Source organism: Xiphophorus maculatus, chromosome 20 (assembly GCF_002775205.1).
Source record: "Xiphophorus maculatus strain JP 163 A chromosome 20, X_maculatus-5.0-male, whole genome shotgun sequence".
In the NCBI taxonomy this organism is placed as follows: Eukaryota; Metazoa; Chordata; class Actinopteri; order Cyprinodontiformes; family Poeciliidae; genus Xiphophorus; species Xiphophorus maculatus.
In genome coordinates, this window is record NC_036462.1 from 12,828,394 (window position 1) to 12,843,908 (window position 15,515).

At 37.8% G+C, this 15,515-nt stretch overlaps 1 protein-coding gene across 3 annotated transcripts in view; it reads right to left on the reverse strand.

The window, feature by feature from the left end:
- Positions 1-15,515, reverse strand: part of arhgap9 (Rho GTPase activating protein 9) — a 59,021-nt gene that overhangs the window by 2,768 nt on the left and 40,738 nt on the right. For 2 of the 3 annotated variants that reach the window (XM_014475939.2, XM_023325195.1), the window contains exons 14-20: positions 13,929-14,034; positions 13,449-13,568; positions 10,932-11,030; positions 9,081-9,158; positions 8,550-8,603; positions 7,653-7,787; positions 1,552-1,657 (exon numbers count right to left, since the gene is read on the reverse strand). In XM_014475939.2, coding sequence (XP_014331425.1) covers positions 1,552-1,657; positions 7,653-7,787; positions 8,550-8,603; positions 9,081-9,158; positions 10,932-11,030; positions 13,449-13,568; positions 13,929-14,034 — 698 coding nt within the window. The remainder of the gene's footprint in view (positions 1-1,551; positions 1,658-7,652; positions 7,788-8,549; positions 8,604-9,080; positions 9,159-10,931; positions 11,031-13,448; positions 13,569-13,928; positions 14,035-15,515) is intronic. The other variant, XM_023325196.1, reaches the window with a different exon arrangement.

Consider the following 15,515-nt stretch of genomic DNA (forward strand, 5'->3'; position numbering starts at 1 on the left):
AAGCCAGAAGAGACACTATAACATGAGCAGAAGAGACGAGAAATTATGGTGGAGTAAGAAATTAAAAACTATCAACCAGTTTAATAAAAAATTGGTCCAATATGTTCTCTGCAACTACTTAGTTTAGTCACATCCTGCCTGTCTGTAACAGTGACACAGACCAAGTTTTATGAGCAATGAATTCTGAAATTCTGATCATTCCACAGGCTTGAAAGTATCTGTCTTCCAACTGGACTTTTCTTGTTTTGCTGATTCCTGACATTTCAAAGAGGGCCACCATGAAGCTGACATTTGAGGCTTTGAGTCAAATGTCTGAGCTACTCTTGAAAGAAGTGCCACAAAATTGGAATCTCATTTCTGTCCCTTAATGAAGATGAGCTGAAAGGACAGACTAGCTTCTCATTAGCCCTGCATAGAAACAGGGCTAATGTCCAAAAATCTGGTACACAAACAATATTCCAAGCCGGTTCAGATCTATTTCTATTTTTGTTCTGCTAATCAGATGTTACCAAGTTAAGATGGCTCTTAGGGTTGCAAACTAATGACTTTTGCACTTTAGATGTGTTCTTAAAACACCTACGTTAGTGTGTTTGACTGTGTGGTACTAGCAGGGGACTCAGGAATGGGTTAAAGCCACAGCATGAGGCATTCTTCTAAAAATGCCATTCCCACCAAGCCACAGAAGAAGCCAGCAATTGCTCAAAACTTCCACATTAAAAAGAGACGAGGAAAAAAAAGGAGCGCACAGGGAAGAGGGGAAAAAAAAGACATGAGCGAGGAAGAGGGTGAAGAGAGAGAAAAGAGAGCGAGGTTCCAGTGGTGGCGGCGGTGGTGTTGGTATGCCTTCCAGCAGACGAACCACAAGGCTCCCATGGGACCTTCGAGGCAAAAACGAGAGGAAGGGAGAAGAATGAGGGAGAGAAGGAAGAAAACGATGAGGCGAGGGAAGGAAGAATGAAAAGAGTGACAAGGAAAGAAAGGAAGAGGGGAAAAAAAGGAGATAGAGAGACAGAGGTGGGGGGTGATTGAGCAGGGAGATAATAAATGAAAACCAGAGAGAGGAATGACATGAGAGGGAAAATGAGGGAAAGACACAGACAAATTCATGGGGTCCACCACACCCTGGCACAAACATGAGCTTCAGAACACGAACCCCTGAAGTGGAAGAAAAAAAGCCATAGGCGGTAAAAAACACACATTTTATGTAGTGCAAAAGGAACTGGCTCGCAGAACATCATACACCATTCATCTCCCGCCAGCCTTTTCATCTTCACAGTAACCCAAACTTAACAACAGCGCGATCCTGGTACACTTCAGGCACTGCGGCCAAAAGAATTGCTGACAGGGAATATGAAGGGACACGCAGGAAAACTACTCCCTCTTGTGGTCAGATTCAAGGGGAAAAGAGTTGGAGAAATTATATCAGTCAGCTGTCAGGGTGCTTGATGAAATTCCTTTAAAAATTACAACAAACAGAAAAGACTAAAACCCAGAGGTGCACACAAACACATCAGGTTCAATGAATTAAATCTCATTTTAAACCCGTCTTACCGTCTGAGATGCCGACACATAAACTCCAGGGTGTCATGGTTTGGGGGGGGCATGTTAAGCACCAGACACTTCAGCCGATCCACTTTGTCCATGTGGTCCGTCATCTCTGCAACACAGGGCAGAAGATAGATCATGTTAAAATAATTATCACCCATGTGTGTTGCAATTTCTGCACTTTAACAGGATCCAAAACCTAATTTACATATTCACTGATTAACTCTGCAAGAAGCCGCTGTTTCATCTGATACAGCAGTATGCTGTTATCACGTATCACCACAGCGGTGTGACAAACAAAATAGAAAAGTGCTGACTGTAATAGGAACAGATAAAACAGCATGCGTTATGAATATTTATTTTACCTTAATGTGAATTTTTTTTTTGTAGGGCGTGATATTCACACGCGAGATTATCTGCTACAAAAAAAAAAGTCAAGAATAGACTGATATTGAGTCTTATCAGGCAAGTTAGGCAAATCAAATAGATTAAATGAAAAAACATGTTTTTCATTTAAAAAGCATGTTTTGTCTTGTCGGAAAAATGTCATATCTGATTCATAGCAACATGCTAAATAATAAATGAAATGATAGGAATTATTTTACTGCAGAGTTGTCATGCATCACCTTTATGTCGAGAGTTAGAACAGCATTAGAAAATTCCATAAATTCTAATTAATTTAGTCATGCCATTTTATTTTGGGACAGTTTTTGATATGTATCCTGTCTCTGTGCAGAGTAATATGCCAGATGATAATACTTCTTCAGTAACTCTTAATTAAAAAAGCCTTCATAATGAGCAAGAGTCCTGATGTGAGTTAAATGAAATATCTTACTACTCAGATTTTACATTCTCTTCTCTGGTTCCCTGTTTTATCTAGGATGTAGTTTTAAATTTGTCTTTCAATAAATAATCATTTAAAGTTCTGAATCTTGCTTCATCTTATTTTAGAGACCTGGAGGCTTTATATGTTCCCAGCAGAGCAATTTGCTTTCAGACTGAATGTTTGCTAGTAATTCCTACAGTTCCAGCTATCAGGCTGACGGATCTCTAGGAGCCAAACACCCTGTCCACGTTTAAGACCAGCTTAAAGCTTTTCCTCATGGAATATCAATCAATCAATCATCAGTCAATCATCAATCAAGTGTATTTGCATCAGCACTGCAGTTCAAAGTGCTTTACATCATAAAACATAAAAACCCCATAAACACATCAAGATAGTTGAAAGCTGTCAAAACCACAAAACCAATAAGAGACGTTACATTTTGTCAAGTGCCATCATTAAAAATACCAAATATGTTGGTCAAAGTTTAATTCATTATGGTTCAAAAGCAAACAGGTGGGTTTTTAACCTTGATTTAAAGTAACTCAGTGTTTCAGCTGTTTGCAGTTTTCTAGCAGTAATAACTGAAGGTGTGTGCTGACTCTAGATCGTTCCACTTTAGGTTCAAAGATAATAACTTCAGTTTTGTTTCAGTTCAACTGGAGAAAGTTTTAGCACATCCACACATTTATCTGTTCTATGCATCTACAGTATTCAGTGATTGGATGGGTTCAGAGTCACCTAGTGACATCTCAATGTAGAGATTGTGTCAGATTTCTTATGGTAGCTAAACTTATTGCCTGTTATAACCTGAGTGGGAACTGAGTGGGAGCTAGTGGGAACATATACTGTAGATATTGAATAAGTGGGGTCCCAGGATGGAGCCTTTGTGTACCCCACATATGACTTCTGACTGCTTCAATGAGAAGTTACCAATAGAAACAAAGGAATCCCTGTTCTTTATTAGATTTGAACCAATTGGGTTCTGGATCAGAAAATCCTACGTATCTCTAGTTTCAATATGGTCGACAGAGCCCAATGCTGTGCTGAGGTCCAACAGAACCAGCATTGTGGTTCTTCCACAGTCTATATTTATGTGGATATCATTGTGGATGTCATTAAAGGTTATAGTTGGAGTGGTTTAAGTTGCTCTGAGCTATCTCTGCCATTATGGTGTTGCTGGACAACCACTGACCGTTCTTCTTCACTCTGCTCTCCATTAATGCATGTTTTATCATTTCTGTTGCCATTCACTTGGTGTTCTCTTTATTTCTATCTCTCATACAAAGTACTCCTGGCCATATGTTTTGTTTATGTCTCATTTTCCCCTCTAAATGTTCTGATGGATGAGGTAGTTGGCCTTTTGATACTGGCTCTGATTTTACTGGAAGTTTCTTCAAGTTAAAAGGGAGCCATTTCTCTTAACTGTCAACTAATTAATGAGGGATTGCAGTAAAATATCATCTGTTTTTTTTTTGTTTGTTTTAAGATAAACAATGTTTCAAGTGGGATTTTCTCTCTCTGACCAATGCATTTACACATACAGTAGATATGTTGATTGTTGATTGACTTGCTCTGCTTTCTGATTTTCTAAAGCAAAATTAGCTTAATTCTTGAAGAAGGTGTGTTTCAACAGTTTAATAGCTACCTAAAAATGACCACCACTTTGACGTCTTTTCGTCTGGTTTCCATGCTCACCACAGTACTGAGACTGCCCTTGTAAAAGTGTTCAATGACATCCACATAAATACAGAGTGTGGTAGAACCACAGTGCTGCTCTATTGGACCTCAGCAGAGCATTAGACACTGTTGATCATGCCATATGATTGAAGTACATTGAAGATATGCTGTTGTTGTATCAACTTTCCAAATCTCTCAGATGTTCTGGTCTAAGTCTGCTCTGCATTTCCATAACCAGAACCAAATATGTAGAAGCAGCATCAGCTTTTATACTCCACTAATCTGGAACAACCTTCAAGAAATCTGCAGAAATGTTGAAATACCGAGTTCTTTCAAATCAATGCTAACAACCTATTCTTTAAAGCTGCCTTTGATTAATAATAACTGATACAATAATTCATACTTGTCTGGATTGTACATTTTTATTACTTCTCTCTATTTTGAGAATGTGATGAAATGTTTCTTTTTTGTTTGTTTATTTTGTTATGTTTTTATCACACAATAAACACTTTGATCTGCCTTATTGACTAAATGCACCATACAAATAAACTTGACTTGACTAAAAAGACCAAAGTTCCTCCGGAGTTGCTACAAAATTCAATTGCAAGAGAGCTGATGAGGAGCAGAAAGCAAGCTCATATGACTACAATTTTAAAGTCTCTTCAAATTGAAGATTTCATCTCAGTTCATCTTCTTATGGTTAAACTATTTTTACTGTTTTTGTTTCTGTTGCGCTACATCCATCTGCCTCTCCATTCTACCTGTAAACAATTATTGTCTTATTCACTGACAGGCATTTTTTGGTTTGACTGTTTATTGTTTAAATGTCCTTCATTTTTAACTACTGTAAAGCTATTTGTGCTACATTTCATTGTAAGAAAACCGAATCTCACTGTTATTTTTATTATAAGTGGATTTAATTGAACGATACTTAACTAACTTTTATTCGAATTTGGTCAAATTGTTCTGAGACTGTTGATGTGGAATGGTGCTCAATCAATAAGCCAAGCTGAATTATGTAGATTTATGGCTTGTTTTTGTTAAGAATGGAGTCGACTGAGAGGTTCTACAGAAGTGGAAAGGAGGGGCAGATTTAAACAAATGTATTGAATTTCAACCGTATTATGTTGTCTCTAAAAGAGAAAAATGAAACTGCGAACATTTAAAAATAATTAAAAACATTACTGTTTTTAAAGTCCACCCTCTACAAAAGAAACATAGCTCAGTTTTTGACAGTATATAATTATAACTCTCTGGGTCTTGGAATTGATGCAGAAGAACTGTTTTGATCCTGTCCTTTTAGCCTTTAATATATACTTAAAATTAGCTAACTAAAATATATCCCTTTCATTTCTCCATTAATGTCAACAACATCTCCGCATTTCTAAACAAACTCATAAAAATATTTAAGGAGTAAACAAATGCACTGTCTCATATTCAATCAAAGGCAGAACATTCTATGATCAGACTGGCTGATTCTAAGCAGAGGTAACCCTGACAGCTGTTAACTTCTCCAGGAGTCCAGTAACCATCAAAGCTAGCATTGCACGGCAGGGCTGCAAAGACGGAGACTCTTGTTCAAAAAGAACATCACTGTCCCTCTGCAGTGAGAGATAAGATAGACAACTCAGGAGAGTGCAAAAGACAGGTTTGTGGATGAATGAAACTAAAATAGAACAGCAGAGTCTTAAAGCCTGGACTGAAAACTCTTCAAAGCTGATGAAATTTTATTTCTTTATAGGGGAGACTTTCCAACACTGAAATAGTGACCGGTTTTTACAACCAAGACATGGCTTGGCCAAAAACAAAACCTCTTACTGATCCAAATACCATCTTCTACTCTCTGTTTTTCCATCCAATAATACAAACCTCATCACTGATACCAATATAACCAGTACAGGTTGTACTTAAATCATTGACATTCAAGCACACTCTGTACCATATGTTTACTGCATACTCAAACGAGGTCATAAGGAAGAGTTCAGGAGCGGCAGCATGAATATAACATATTTTTAACCTCATAATTTGATGGTGACAAAGTGAGAAAACACCAGAGTGAACTCTGTCCTGGATTTGACTCAGTAAGAGCAGAACCCTAGTGTTTATTCATTATGAAACAAGCCGAGGACAAACACAAAGAGATTAAATCAAAATATTTTCTGTGCAGGTGGTCTGGTGGTCTATATGTTTCCGAAGTTGATTTTAGAAATCAGCCAACACAGATTTAAAATACTAAGAGCAAAAACTAAAACATGTCATACAAAAATGTTGTGAGGTTTAAAACGTTTCAGATCAGTAACAAAGCTAATTATTTTAATATGCTTAGTAAGGCCATTTTTTCCACTCACATCTGCTGTGAGGCAATTTTATAAGGCAAATAAAAATGCACAGTGCAGTGCAAACTTATTTTATTCCCCTGGAACTCAATATTAAATAGAACAAATTGTAAAGTGAAAGTAACCAATAGCTTTCAATTTTTTCATGAGAAAATTTCAAAAATGTGACAAATATCTGCATTCCTCATTCACTTTGATACCCTTAAATAAAATCCAGTGCAGGACTAATTACTTTTCAGTGAATAGTGTCAGCTCTGCATGTAACTTAATCTCAGTACAAGCATAGCTGTTCTGTGAAGACTTCTGAGGTCTGTAGTAAAACATTAGTGAGCAAACAGCCTCATAAAGAACAAGGAGCAGAGCAGACAGGTCAGGGATTAAGGAGAAAAAACTCACGGAGCACTGTCTATCATCTGAAAATAGAAGGATTTGGCAAAACTGAAAACCTGTCAAGACATGGCTGTCCACCTAAACTGACAAACCGGTCAAGTAGAGCATTAATCCGAGAAGCAGTCAAGAGGCTCATGGTAATTCTGGAGGAGCTGCTGAGATCCACATCTATGGTGGGATGATCTGTCGACAGGAAAGTTATAAGCTATGGATTCCATAAATCTAGTATATTTATGGAAGAGTGGCAAGAAGAAATCCACTGTTAAAAGAAAACCATAAGAAATATAAAGTCATAAGCCATGTTGGGGAAACGGAAAACATATGGAAGAAGGCTTCTGATTAGATGAGACCAAAACTGAGCTTTTGGCAAACATGTGAACCCTAAATTTAACACTATGGTGGCAGCATCATGTTGCGGGGATAGGAAAGCTGATACAGTCAAAGCATTTTCTTGTGTTCACTCAAAAAACTTTCAGATATTATTGTAACTGAAGATGGTACTACAATATCAGTGGGGCTGCATACAAATCCACACCACAACTTTTATATGTCATTTTGGAAAAACAAAAGAAATAAACAAAATAAAAAACTATGTGTCACATTTCTTCCAAGACAAAACTGTGCTCCAATTTGTGTTGGTCTGTCACATAAAATCCACAAAAAATACATTGATGTTTGTTTCTATAACATTACAAAATTTGAAAACCTTAAGGGGTATAAATACTGATTCAAAGCACTGTATTTACATTTCTCTTTGACAGACCGATTAAAAATTATTGTCATTTTCCAATGTACTTCTTCTGTGTTCAGTGAAAGACTGAATAAAATGTGCCATATGATATAACCCATGTGAAAGGGCGCAGAAGGCGGTCACTCACTGACTGTCTCCACGATGTCAGTGAAGAAGCCGTAGGGAATGAGCGGTTCAGGAAGCTCACGAAAGAAAAGTTTCAAAGCTCCCGTGACGACATGAACGTCCTCCCACTCGCTCTCGTCCAAATTCAGCTTCTCCTCTGAGACAAGGAAGAAGATTAAAAGGGAAGGGGGAGGAGAAAAGAAAAAAAATCAGACAAATGAAGTCAGAGGAAGAAAATGAAGGAGGAAAAAAGAAAGAGTTCAGTTGAACCACATGACGTAAGCAGCGAGTTAATTCACTTCAGGGCTGAGGTGTAACATGAAGGCTGGTAGCTGCAGGACGAAGATAGGGTGAGAAAAGTAAGAAAAAACACAAAATAAACACCTACGCTTACACAGACACACTCTTCAGACGATGAAGCACACTTCTTTTACAACAAGTCTGACTAATGCTTCTCAAATTGAACCAAACGCTTTGAGGAACAGCAACCTGTACAATTCTGAAGGGAGAAGCATCAGTCAGTAGAACAGCTTCTGACTGATGCTTGTAAAAACTGATGCATGTTAAAAAAAAAAGACAATTCTCTGCTCTGTCCACTTGGTGGTGCCCATGGACTGTGTGATAACTCTGTACAACCTGCTGCATGTTATTACATCAGAAATCTTGAAGCACAGAGGCCTAAAGGGACACACACATCAAGCAAACAGTATCACAACAACGACAAAAGAGGGGGAAAAAATGCTATTCTGCTCCCGTCTGCACAGCAGCTCAGCTCTGCTATAGTCAGCTCTCTGGGTGGGCATTGTGGGGACCTTTTCCTCCCAGTGAGGCATTCACATTATACATTGCACAAAACACAAAGCAGGCTGAGTTAGAAAATAAAGCAGGCCGATTTAATTCTCCTTCTGCCTGAGACTACCTTGTACCAGGTCCGCTGGGAACATGAAACGGCCGTCTGTGGTCAGCGCCCGTTCTGCAAAAACCAACAGTTATTCAGACCGATTTCTGCTGCGTCCGCTTTATCAACAACGAGGATGTGAAGTGTACGTCAGGCAGTAACACATTTCAGTCAGGTTAAAAGTCACTTTTATACTTCGGATATTATCTATAATCAACATTTAAAAAAGATTGTAAACAACCTTTAAATTATAGGGATTAACTTATTTTGTACATATCTAAAACGTTTTTCATGTGACGCTAATTTTGTTTGAAAAGTTATCATTTATTGAAATCATGTTTTTTTACACTTTAGGTTACATTTAAATAGTAAAGACCGAACATTTATGTAATATAACCAGAGTGCACAATTATTGTATTCTTCATAATAACAGCTATATTTTTGAGTAAAAGAGGAAAGTAGAAAACTGAGCATTTAGGCTAAGTATCATTGTCACAGAATTAGCAGGAATTGACACAAGTGCTTTTCCACCCTCCTCTCCATCATCCTCACCGTGGTCCACCAGAAAGCGAAGTTTCTGAATCACAGCCAGGTTTCCCGAGACTCTGTAGATGCCATCAGTGTCCAGTCCTGCAACACATCACACACACACACACACACACACGCGCACGCACACACACACACACACACACACACACACCCACACGCACACACGCACACACACACACACACACACACAAGTTAGACACAAGAGGTAACCTTTTCGTCTGACAATCCTGGCCATGTGAATCAATAAGTAATTGAGCAAATGAAGTGTGCTGTGTCAATCCTTGAATTTGAGAGAGAGTGGAGATGAGAGAAGTTTCACTATGTTTTGCAATCCAAAATAGAAATAAAGACATTTTACATGATTGCATGACATCCTCTGACTACCTTGAGCTTCTTCGTAACATTTCACCACCTGTCGTTTAACAATCGCCCTACAAAGGTTGAGCAAAAATGTCTTTTGTAAATCTATAGCCACTAGACAGATCTAAAAAAGAACAGCAAGCTCACATTTGCTACTTGCTGCTATTATAACTGTAAGCTTTTTGTCTACAATTAATTTTCAGTTTGTCTTGTAATCCAACAACTATTTAAATGTGTGACTATGTCATCTGAAAAACTAATTTTACACTGATTCAAACAAAATAGTCTGGAAGCGCTATTTAAAACAAGTAGGAGTTTATATTCATAAATGTAAAGTCACTTCCATCTAATTATGTACAACAAATGACCATGGTTAAATTTTGAGGAAAAAGTGAAAAAACTAGCGAGCTTGAGAAATCAAACCAGCTGTGAAATATGGGAGAGGCAGCATCATGCTGTGGAGGAGTCTGGCTGAGGGAAGAAGTGATGAACTTCACCAAGCTGGTGGCGTCATAAAAAAAGCAATATCTGTAACACTAAATGAAAGCCTCAAGACATCAGCCATGAATGTAAAACTGGGAACATGGGATCTTCCAAATGGACAATGACCCTATGCTTAAGGTCAAATTGCTGACAAAAGAGCCTAAAAACAACAAAGTTAATGTCACCTAAAGAAATGGCCTACAAATCTGAATTGGCTAAACTAGTTCAGAAGGAATGAGAAAACTCAAGCAAATTATTAGATGCTTGATATGTTCTTTTTTCATATTGATTGATTAACTTGTTTTAATCCAGACAGACTCATAATTAGTAGAGTGTGGAAGGTGTGAAGTACTATACTCAAAGTGAAACTAAGAGTTTTCCTCCTCATCTGTGACAGTAAATTAAATAAATTAAAGCTAAAGAGAATAATCTACTTAAGCTTCTTTAACCTTTTGAAGAGGAACTGTAAATAAGGAACTGTAGTTCCTTGTTTATCCAAGCAAATAAACTTTTTTTATACCTTTAAGAAATCAGAGGGTATCATGCCTTTGTTATGTCTAGTTTTTTCGCAAGATAAAAAAATATATTTATCTCACTTTGTCGAATAGGTTACATCATAGTCTTAAATGCCTTGAACTCATGATGTTATTCCCTTGACATATTTAATTAATCAAAACCAGGTTTTAGAATCCTAATAGCTTTTTTTCCTTCTGAGCATGAAATATTCATCGCTGTATTGTTTCAAAACAAGTCAATTTTCTCTCATTTATCTCTCCCAGTCTGGCAGCTGTCATGAGATCTTCTCTGGATCACAACATTGTTGTTTTTGCTCTCCATTGGGCCATCACTACTATTTCTAGCAGCTACAGTTTAGAGGATTTATGGCACAAATCTGTAAAAGCAGTGGGCTCAGAGTTGCTGTCAGCTGATGCATAAAACAAATTTCAGGACCTTCTCCCCCCGCCCCAATGTCCACAGTCAGCTGTGATCACGTGTTTTCAGTGACTGTACCTCTCTTCTCCACAGCCTCTGTGCAAAGTCTGACGAAGCGTGGGACGGTGGTCCTTTCTCTCTCGCAGAGCATCTCCAGGCGGCAGCCAAACACCTGATCTGAGGGGTGAAGACAGATGGACACAAAAGGGCTGTTTTTTTCCATGTTGGTTTAAAAGGTTGTTTTCATCATGTCAGGGCTACAAGATGCAGTTAATCTTCCGAAAACGACGTTCAGTGGGAGAGAAACCCCCTCTCGTTTGAGTCAGTTCCCAGCAGACGTGTTTGCTCTCACACTAGATGATGCAATTCAACTCATGCACTGTACTCCATAAACTATAGAGTAACTTAAATGTGTGGCAGCAATATCCAGCTACAATGGGAGAGTTAAAAAAAGAAGCATGCAGCTAGTAACAGCCACTAACCTCAAAAGCACATTCTACATTTCTGCCTTCCACTGTAGAAGTCACCCTTCCAATAATCTGAATGTTAATTTTAAATCACTATAAAATTACATTTTCTGACACAAAGAGAGCCTTTGGAATTAAGTCACCATAAAATGAAAAACCAAGACCATATACAGATGATTATGGGTCATCTGGAACTGTAAGAAATGACAGCTTATCAGCTTTGTTGTCAACAAAAATCAGATTATTTTCTTGACAAGAAATATCTTGCCGAGGGGGATATGTTAAACGGATTTGCGACAGCTTACTCGTAGCATAAAACAGGATGAAGTAAGCATGTTTATTGTCCCAAAAGGTTCTCTCTAAAGGAAAAGCGGACAGAAATTGTGAAAGTAAAAAAGTGAAGGAATCAGGTCTGAGCAGAGGTCACAGCACGGCCACGGCAGACGGATCTGGTAATCTGGTAATGAGTCACCAGGCAGCCTATCGGGTCAACCATGGATGCTGGAGGCAGCGTCTTGTTACTCAGTTTATAAAATAACTGTTTTAACAAGTTATTTTCTTATTTTTAGTTGCTCTCTTTCAAGTTCAATCAACTTCCCTTCCAACTTCTAAATGTCTAGGGTCAACTTAAAGCATCTTTGTGGTTAGAACCACAGCAAATATTATCACATCTACCTGAGTCCACAAGTGGACATTCTTTCCTGTGGTGAAATGAAGTCACACTGGGCTTTCCACAGAGTTGGCAGGATGCTAGTTTGTTCAATCTCTAAACTACTGGCCTCAAACATTTCTCTTGACAACGGTTCCACACAGAGCAGACTACTACTGAACTGAATTATGAAACTTTTTGTAATCCAAATTTTAGATTTGGGTTGGATGACCTCTCTATGATATGTCAGAATTTTTCTCAATAACATGCTGTGAAAGAAGCTGCAGTCATTATAACTTTAAACCAGTTTGTTTTTAGCACTGAATGATAACCGATTTGGTTTATTAAAAATGATTTCTGACTATTTATCATCAACTAGTTTTATTATTGTTAGATAAAAAGGACAAGATGTAATCTGTCATGCTTTCCCCCCCCCCAAAAAAAGCACACCTTCTGAAAAGCCGAGTGTTCATATAGTTCAAACTCCTTTTTTTGAAAAGATAAATAAGGAAATAAGGAAAAACTATAAAAGAGGTCTTCGATAGAGCAGAAAAAAGGGTTTTAGAGAAAAATTTGGTGAATAAGTCTGTATTGATTATGATACTTCATGTATTCAAATATGTTTTTTTGGTCTTATTTATTTTTAGTGAATCACTGTGATGTGCTTTTTAACATAATCTATCTCCTTTTGGTAAGGAAAAAATTTTGAAAAAAGTGAGATCAGGATGATGTTTCAAAAATATATACATTTCTTAGTTTTTTAAAACATCTAATAAATATTTCAATGCTTTATATGGCAAAGACGCAGATACATTTTTATGTTATTTAAATATAGTTTAAAATCTATAAGTAGATTTGCTGACAAGTTATTTCCTACTGCATGTTAAAGTCTTCTTTTAGAGAAAACTAAGTTGAAGTTGTTTTGCAGTGTAGCTGGCTCTAATGTTTTCACCAGTAGACCTGATGGGACATGCATGTATATCTGTATTTATAGACCAGGCATTATGATATTTCTCTGAAAATTCAAATGTTACTTATTTCATCCAGCATTTAAAAACAAAGCTTAGATGAGGTGCTGAAGTATTTTCCTCCTAAAGCATTTGAATCATGACTTATTAAACGGCTCATAAAGAACATTTTGAATAACATTACTGCCCACTGCAGCTTAAAGAAGGATGAATAAATTATGTTTTGTTACTAGTGTGAAAAAAGTTACTTACTAAACAGATCAGGAGAATTGCATCACAAAATCACCAGGGAATGTGGCATCACTGCAGGATAAATGCTGACACTTCCTGCCTGCCATCATAACTTTAATCTGTTTCACTTAAATCACACAATCTCTTTACATAACTTTTTTAAAAATCTTGTGATTCAGCTTTAAGAATAATGTATTATAATAATACATCATTTTATGATTCTCCATCTATACTTTTCAATAAACATCTTGGTACTTAGATGTTAAGACAGAAATCTTACCTTTAATGAGCCCTTTCTCCTGCAGAGCCTGCAGAGGAGGTCTCTTCAGGATCAGCTTCTTCAACCGGGTCTTCACTCGTTTCCTCTCCGTGTTTTCCAGGTTAGAAGCAGAACGAGGGACTATACAGGGAGAAGAAGAGGAGGCAGCAGAGAGGGAAGACAAGGTAGAGGAGGTCAGTGCGGGGCGTTCGGCTGCTGGCCAGGAGAACAGAGGAGGAGGGATGGTGGTGAGAATGAAAAGCGGGAGCGCCGGGCGACGGCGGAGGTGAGCAAGGACTGACGGTGGGATTATCTGCCACGGGGGCTGAGCTAAGAAATAGGTGGGCTTGATGGAGGAGATGATGGAAGTCACGATAGAGAGATGCAAGAAGCCTGCATGGAGGTTCAGAGAAAATAGTGATAATGCTGAGAGAGGCTGTGAATCAGAAAGGAGGGGAGGAATGGCAGGAGTGACAGAGGCAACAGGAGGGCACGACTTACGAGAATTTCTCCTGTCATCCTCATCACCGCTGTGGTCCAGCATCTCCACGCTGCCAGCTCGCCTCAGAGAGTACTGGAGGACATTTTCTAACGGATTTTCCCGATCCTGCAGAATGAAGAGGGAGGTTGATATTGAGTAATACTGTACAAGAGTTTTAAACAGATCCCCAATTTATTTATGCATTTCTTTCAAGCTAAAGTAATAAGAGAAGCTTTCAAAGACGTCCAAAAAGCCCGAAGAACGATTGATGAAGAAATGGTTGGAAAATGAAACATTTTTCTTTTGTTTTTCAAGAACATAGATTTTTCTTTTGGCTTTTTATCATATTAGTCCAAGAACTTCAAAGTATTTTTTTTTAGGTTACAGTCCAGCATCCTCTTGTCTAATATCAATGTTCCCCTTGGCAAGGCATTTAACTTCAAGCTCAGTCGATTTAACATTTATTTGCAAATTAAGGCATTGTGAAGAGGAGGCAAAATACATAGTTTGCCAGCTTTTTTACAAGTAAAAATCCAAAAGGGGCATATTTACCGCACCTCCCCTGAATAGATTGATTCAATTCATATCTCCTTTGCACCTCTAGAGTGGGAAATGTCATTCTTCATTGCTATACAACTTAAGTTTAGTCTTATTGGATAGAGTTCCCCAAATCTAACTTAAAAACACACCTGCAATTTGCAAAGTTTAGAGAGGAATGTTAAATATATGTTAAATTAGTTTACAGTCCTGTAAGGAAAGACACAAATCTGATAATGGACACCTGAACTTGTCTGTGGTCTGTTAATAAAAAAGTTGTTTGATCCTCTGGATTTAGAAGATGCTTGGGAGAACAACTAGGCTCATTAGATCTGTCTGCCCAGCTACGAGAGGCATCTTCAGTTCTTTTGAGGAAATAAAATAACCCTGAAGTTAAACATTACTAATAGATGTAGATTTCTTAAAAAAAAAAAAAAAACATTACACCACAAGAGGAAACTTGATGAAACTAAGTCTGAATCATTTGAAGTTGAGATCAGGCACAGATGATGATCTCATTAACATCATCAATCACTTACAGGCTATGACAGACTTGTTTGTAAGAGGTGCTTTCCTGCTAAGTGCAACCAAGAGTGAAACATGAAGTCAGAAAATAATTTTACAGAATGCCCACTATTTCATGCTTCAGATAATCACCTAGAACACTTCATAAACAAAATACACAAATGATACTTGGAGAATTTTGTGAACACGAGTCAAGAATTGAATATGAGAAGTATTAAAATATCACAGCAAAGAGATTTTCTCATCATCACATTAGAACTAAAAAACTTTTCCAAGCAAAATCAAAGTAAGAACCCAATAAAAACAATGTTGACAGAATCCCCCATGGGACATGACAGTTATAATGTTTTCAAGTAGCTTTCTTAGCTGCTTTCCCTGCTGTCTGCCTACAACAAGACAGCCACACATATTATGTTTGTTCTAGCTTGACCGAAATAGTCACAGTCTGCAGATCTGTACCTTAGCTTATCTGCAGCATGAGTATGAGCAGGTGAAGGGATTTTCAGTACAGATGGAGCATAGTATGCTTAAAAATATTTTTTACT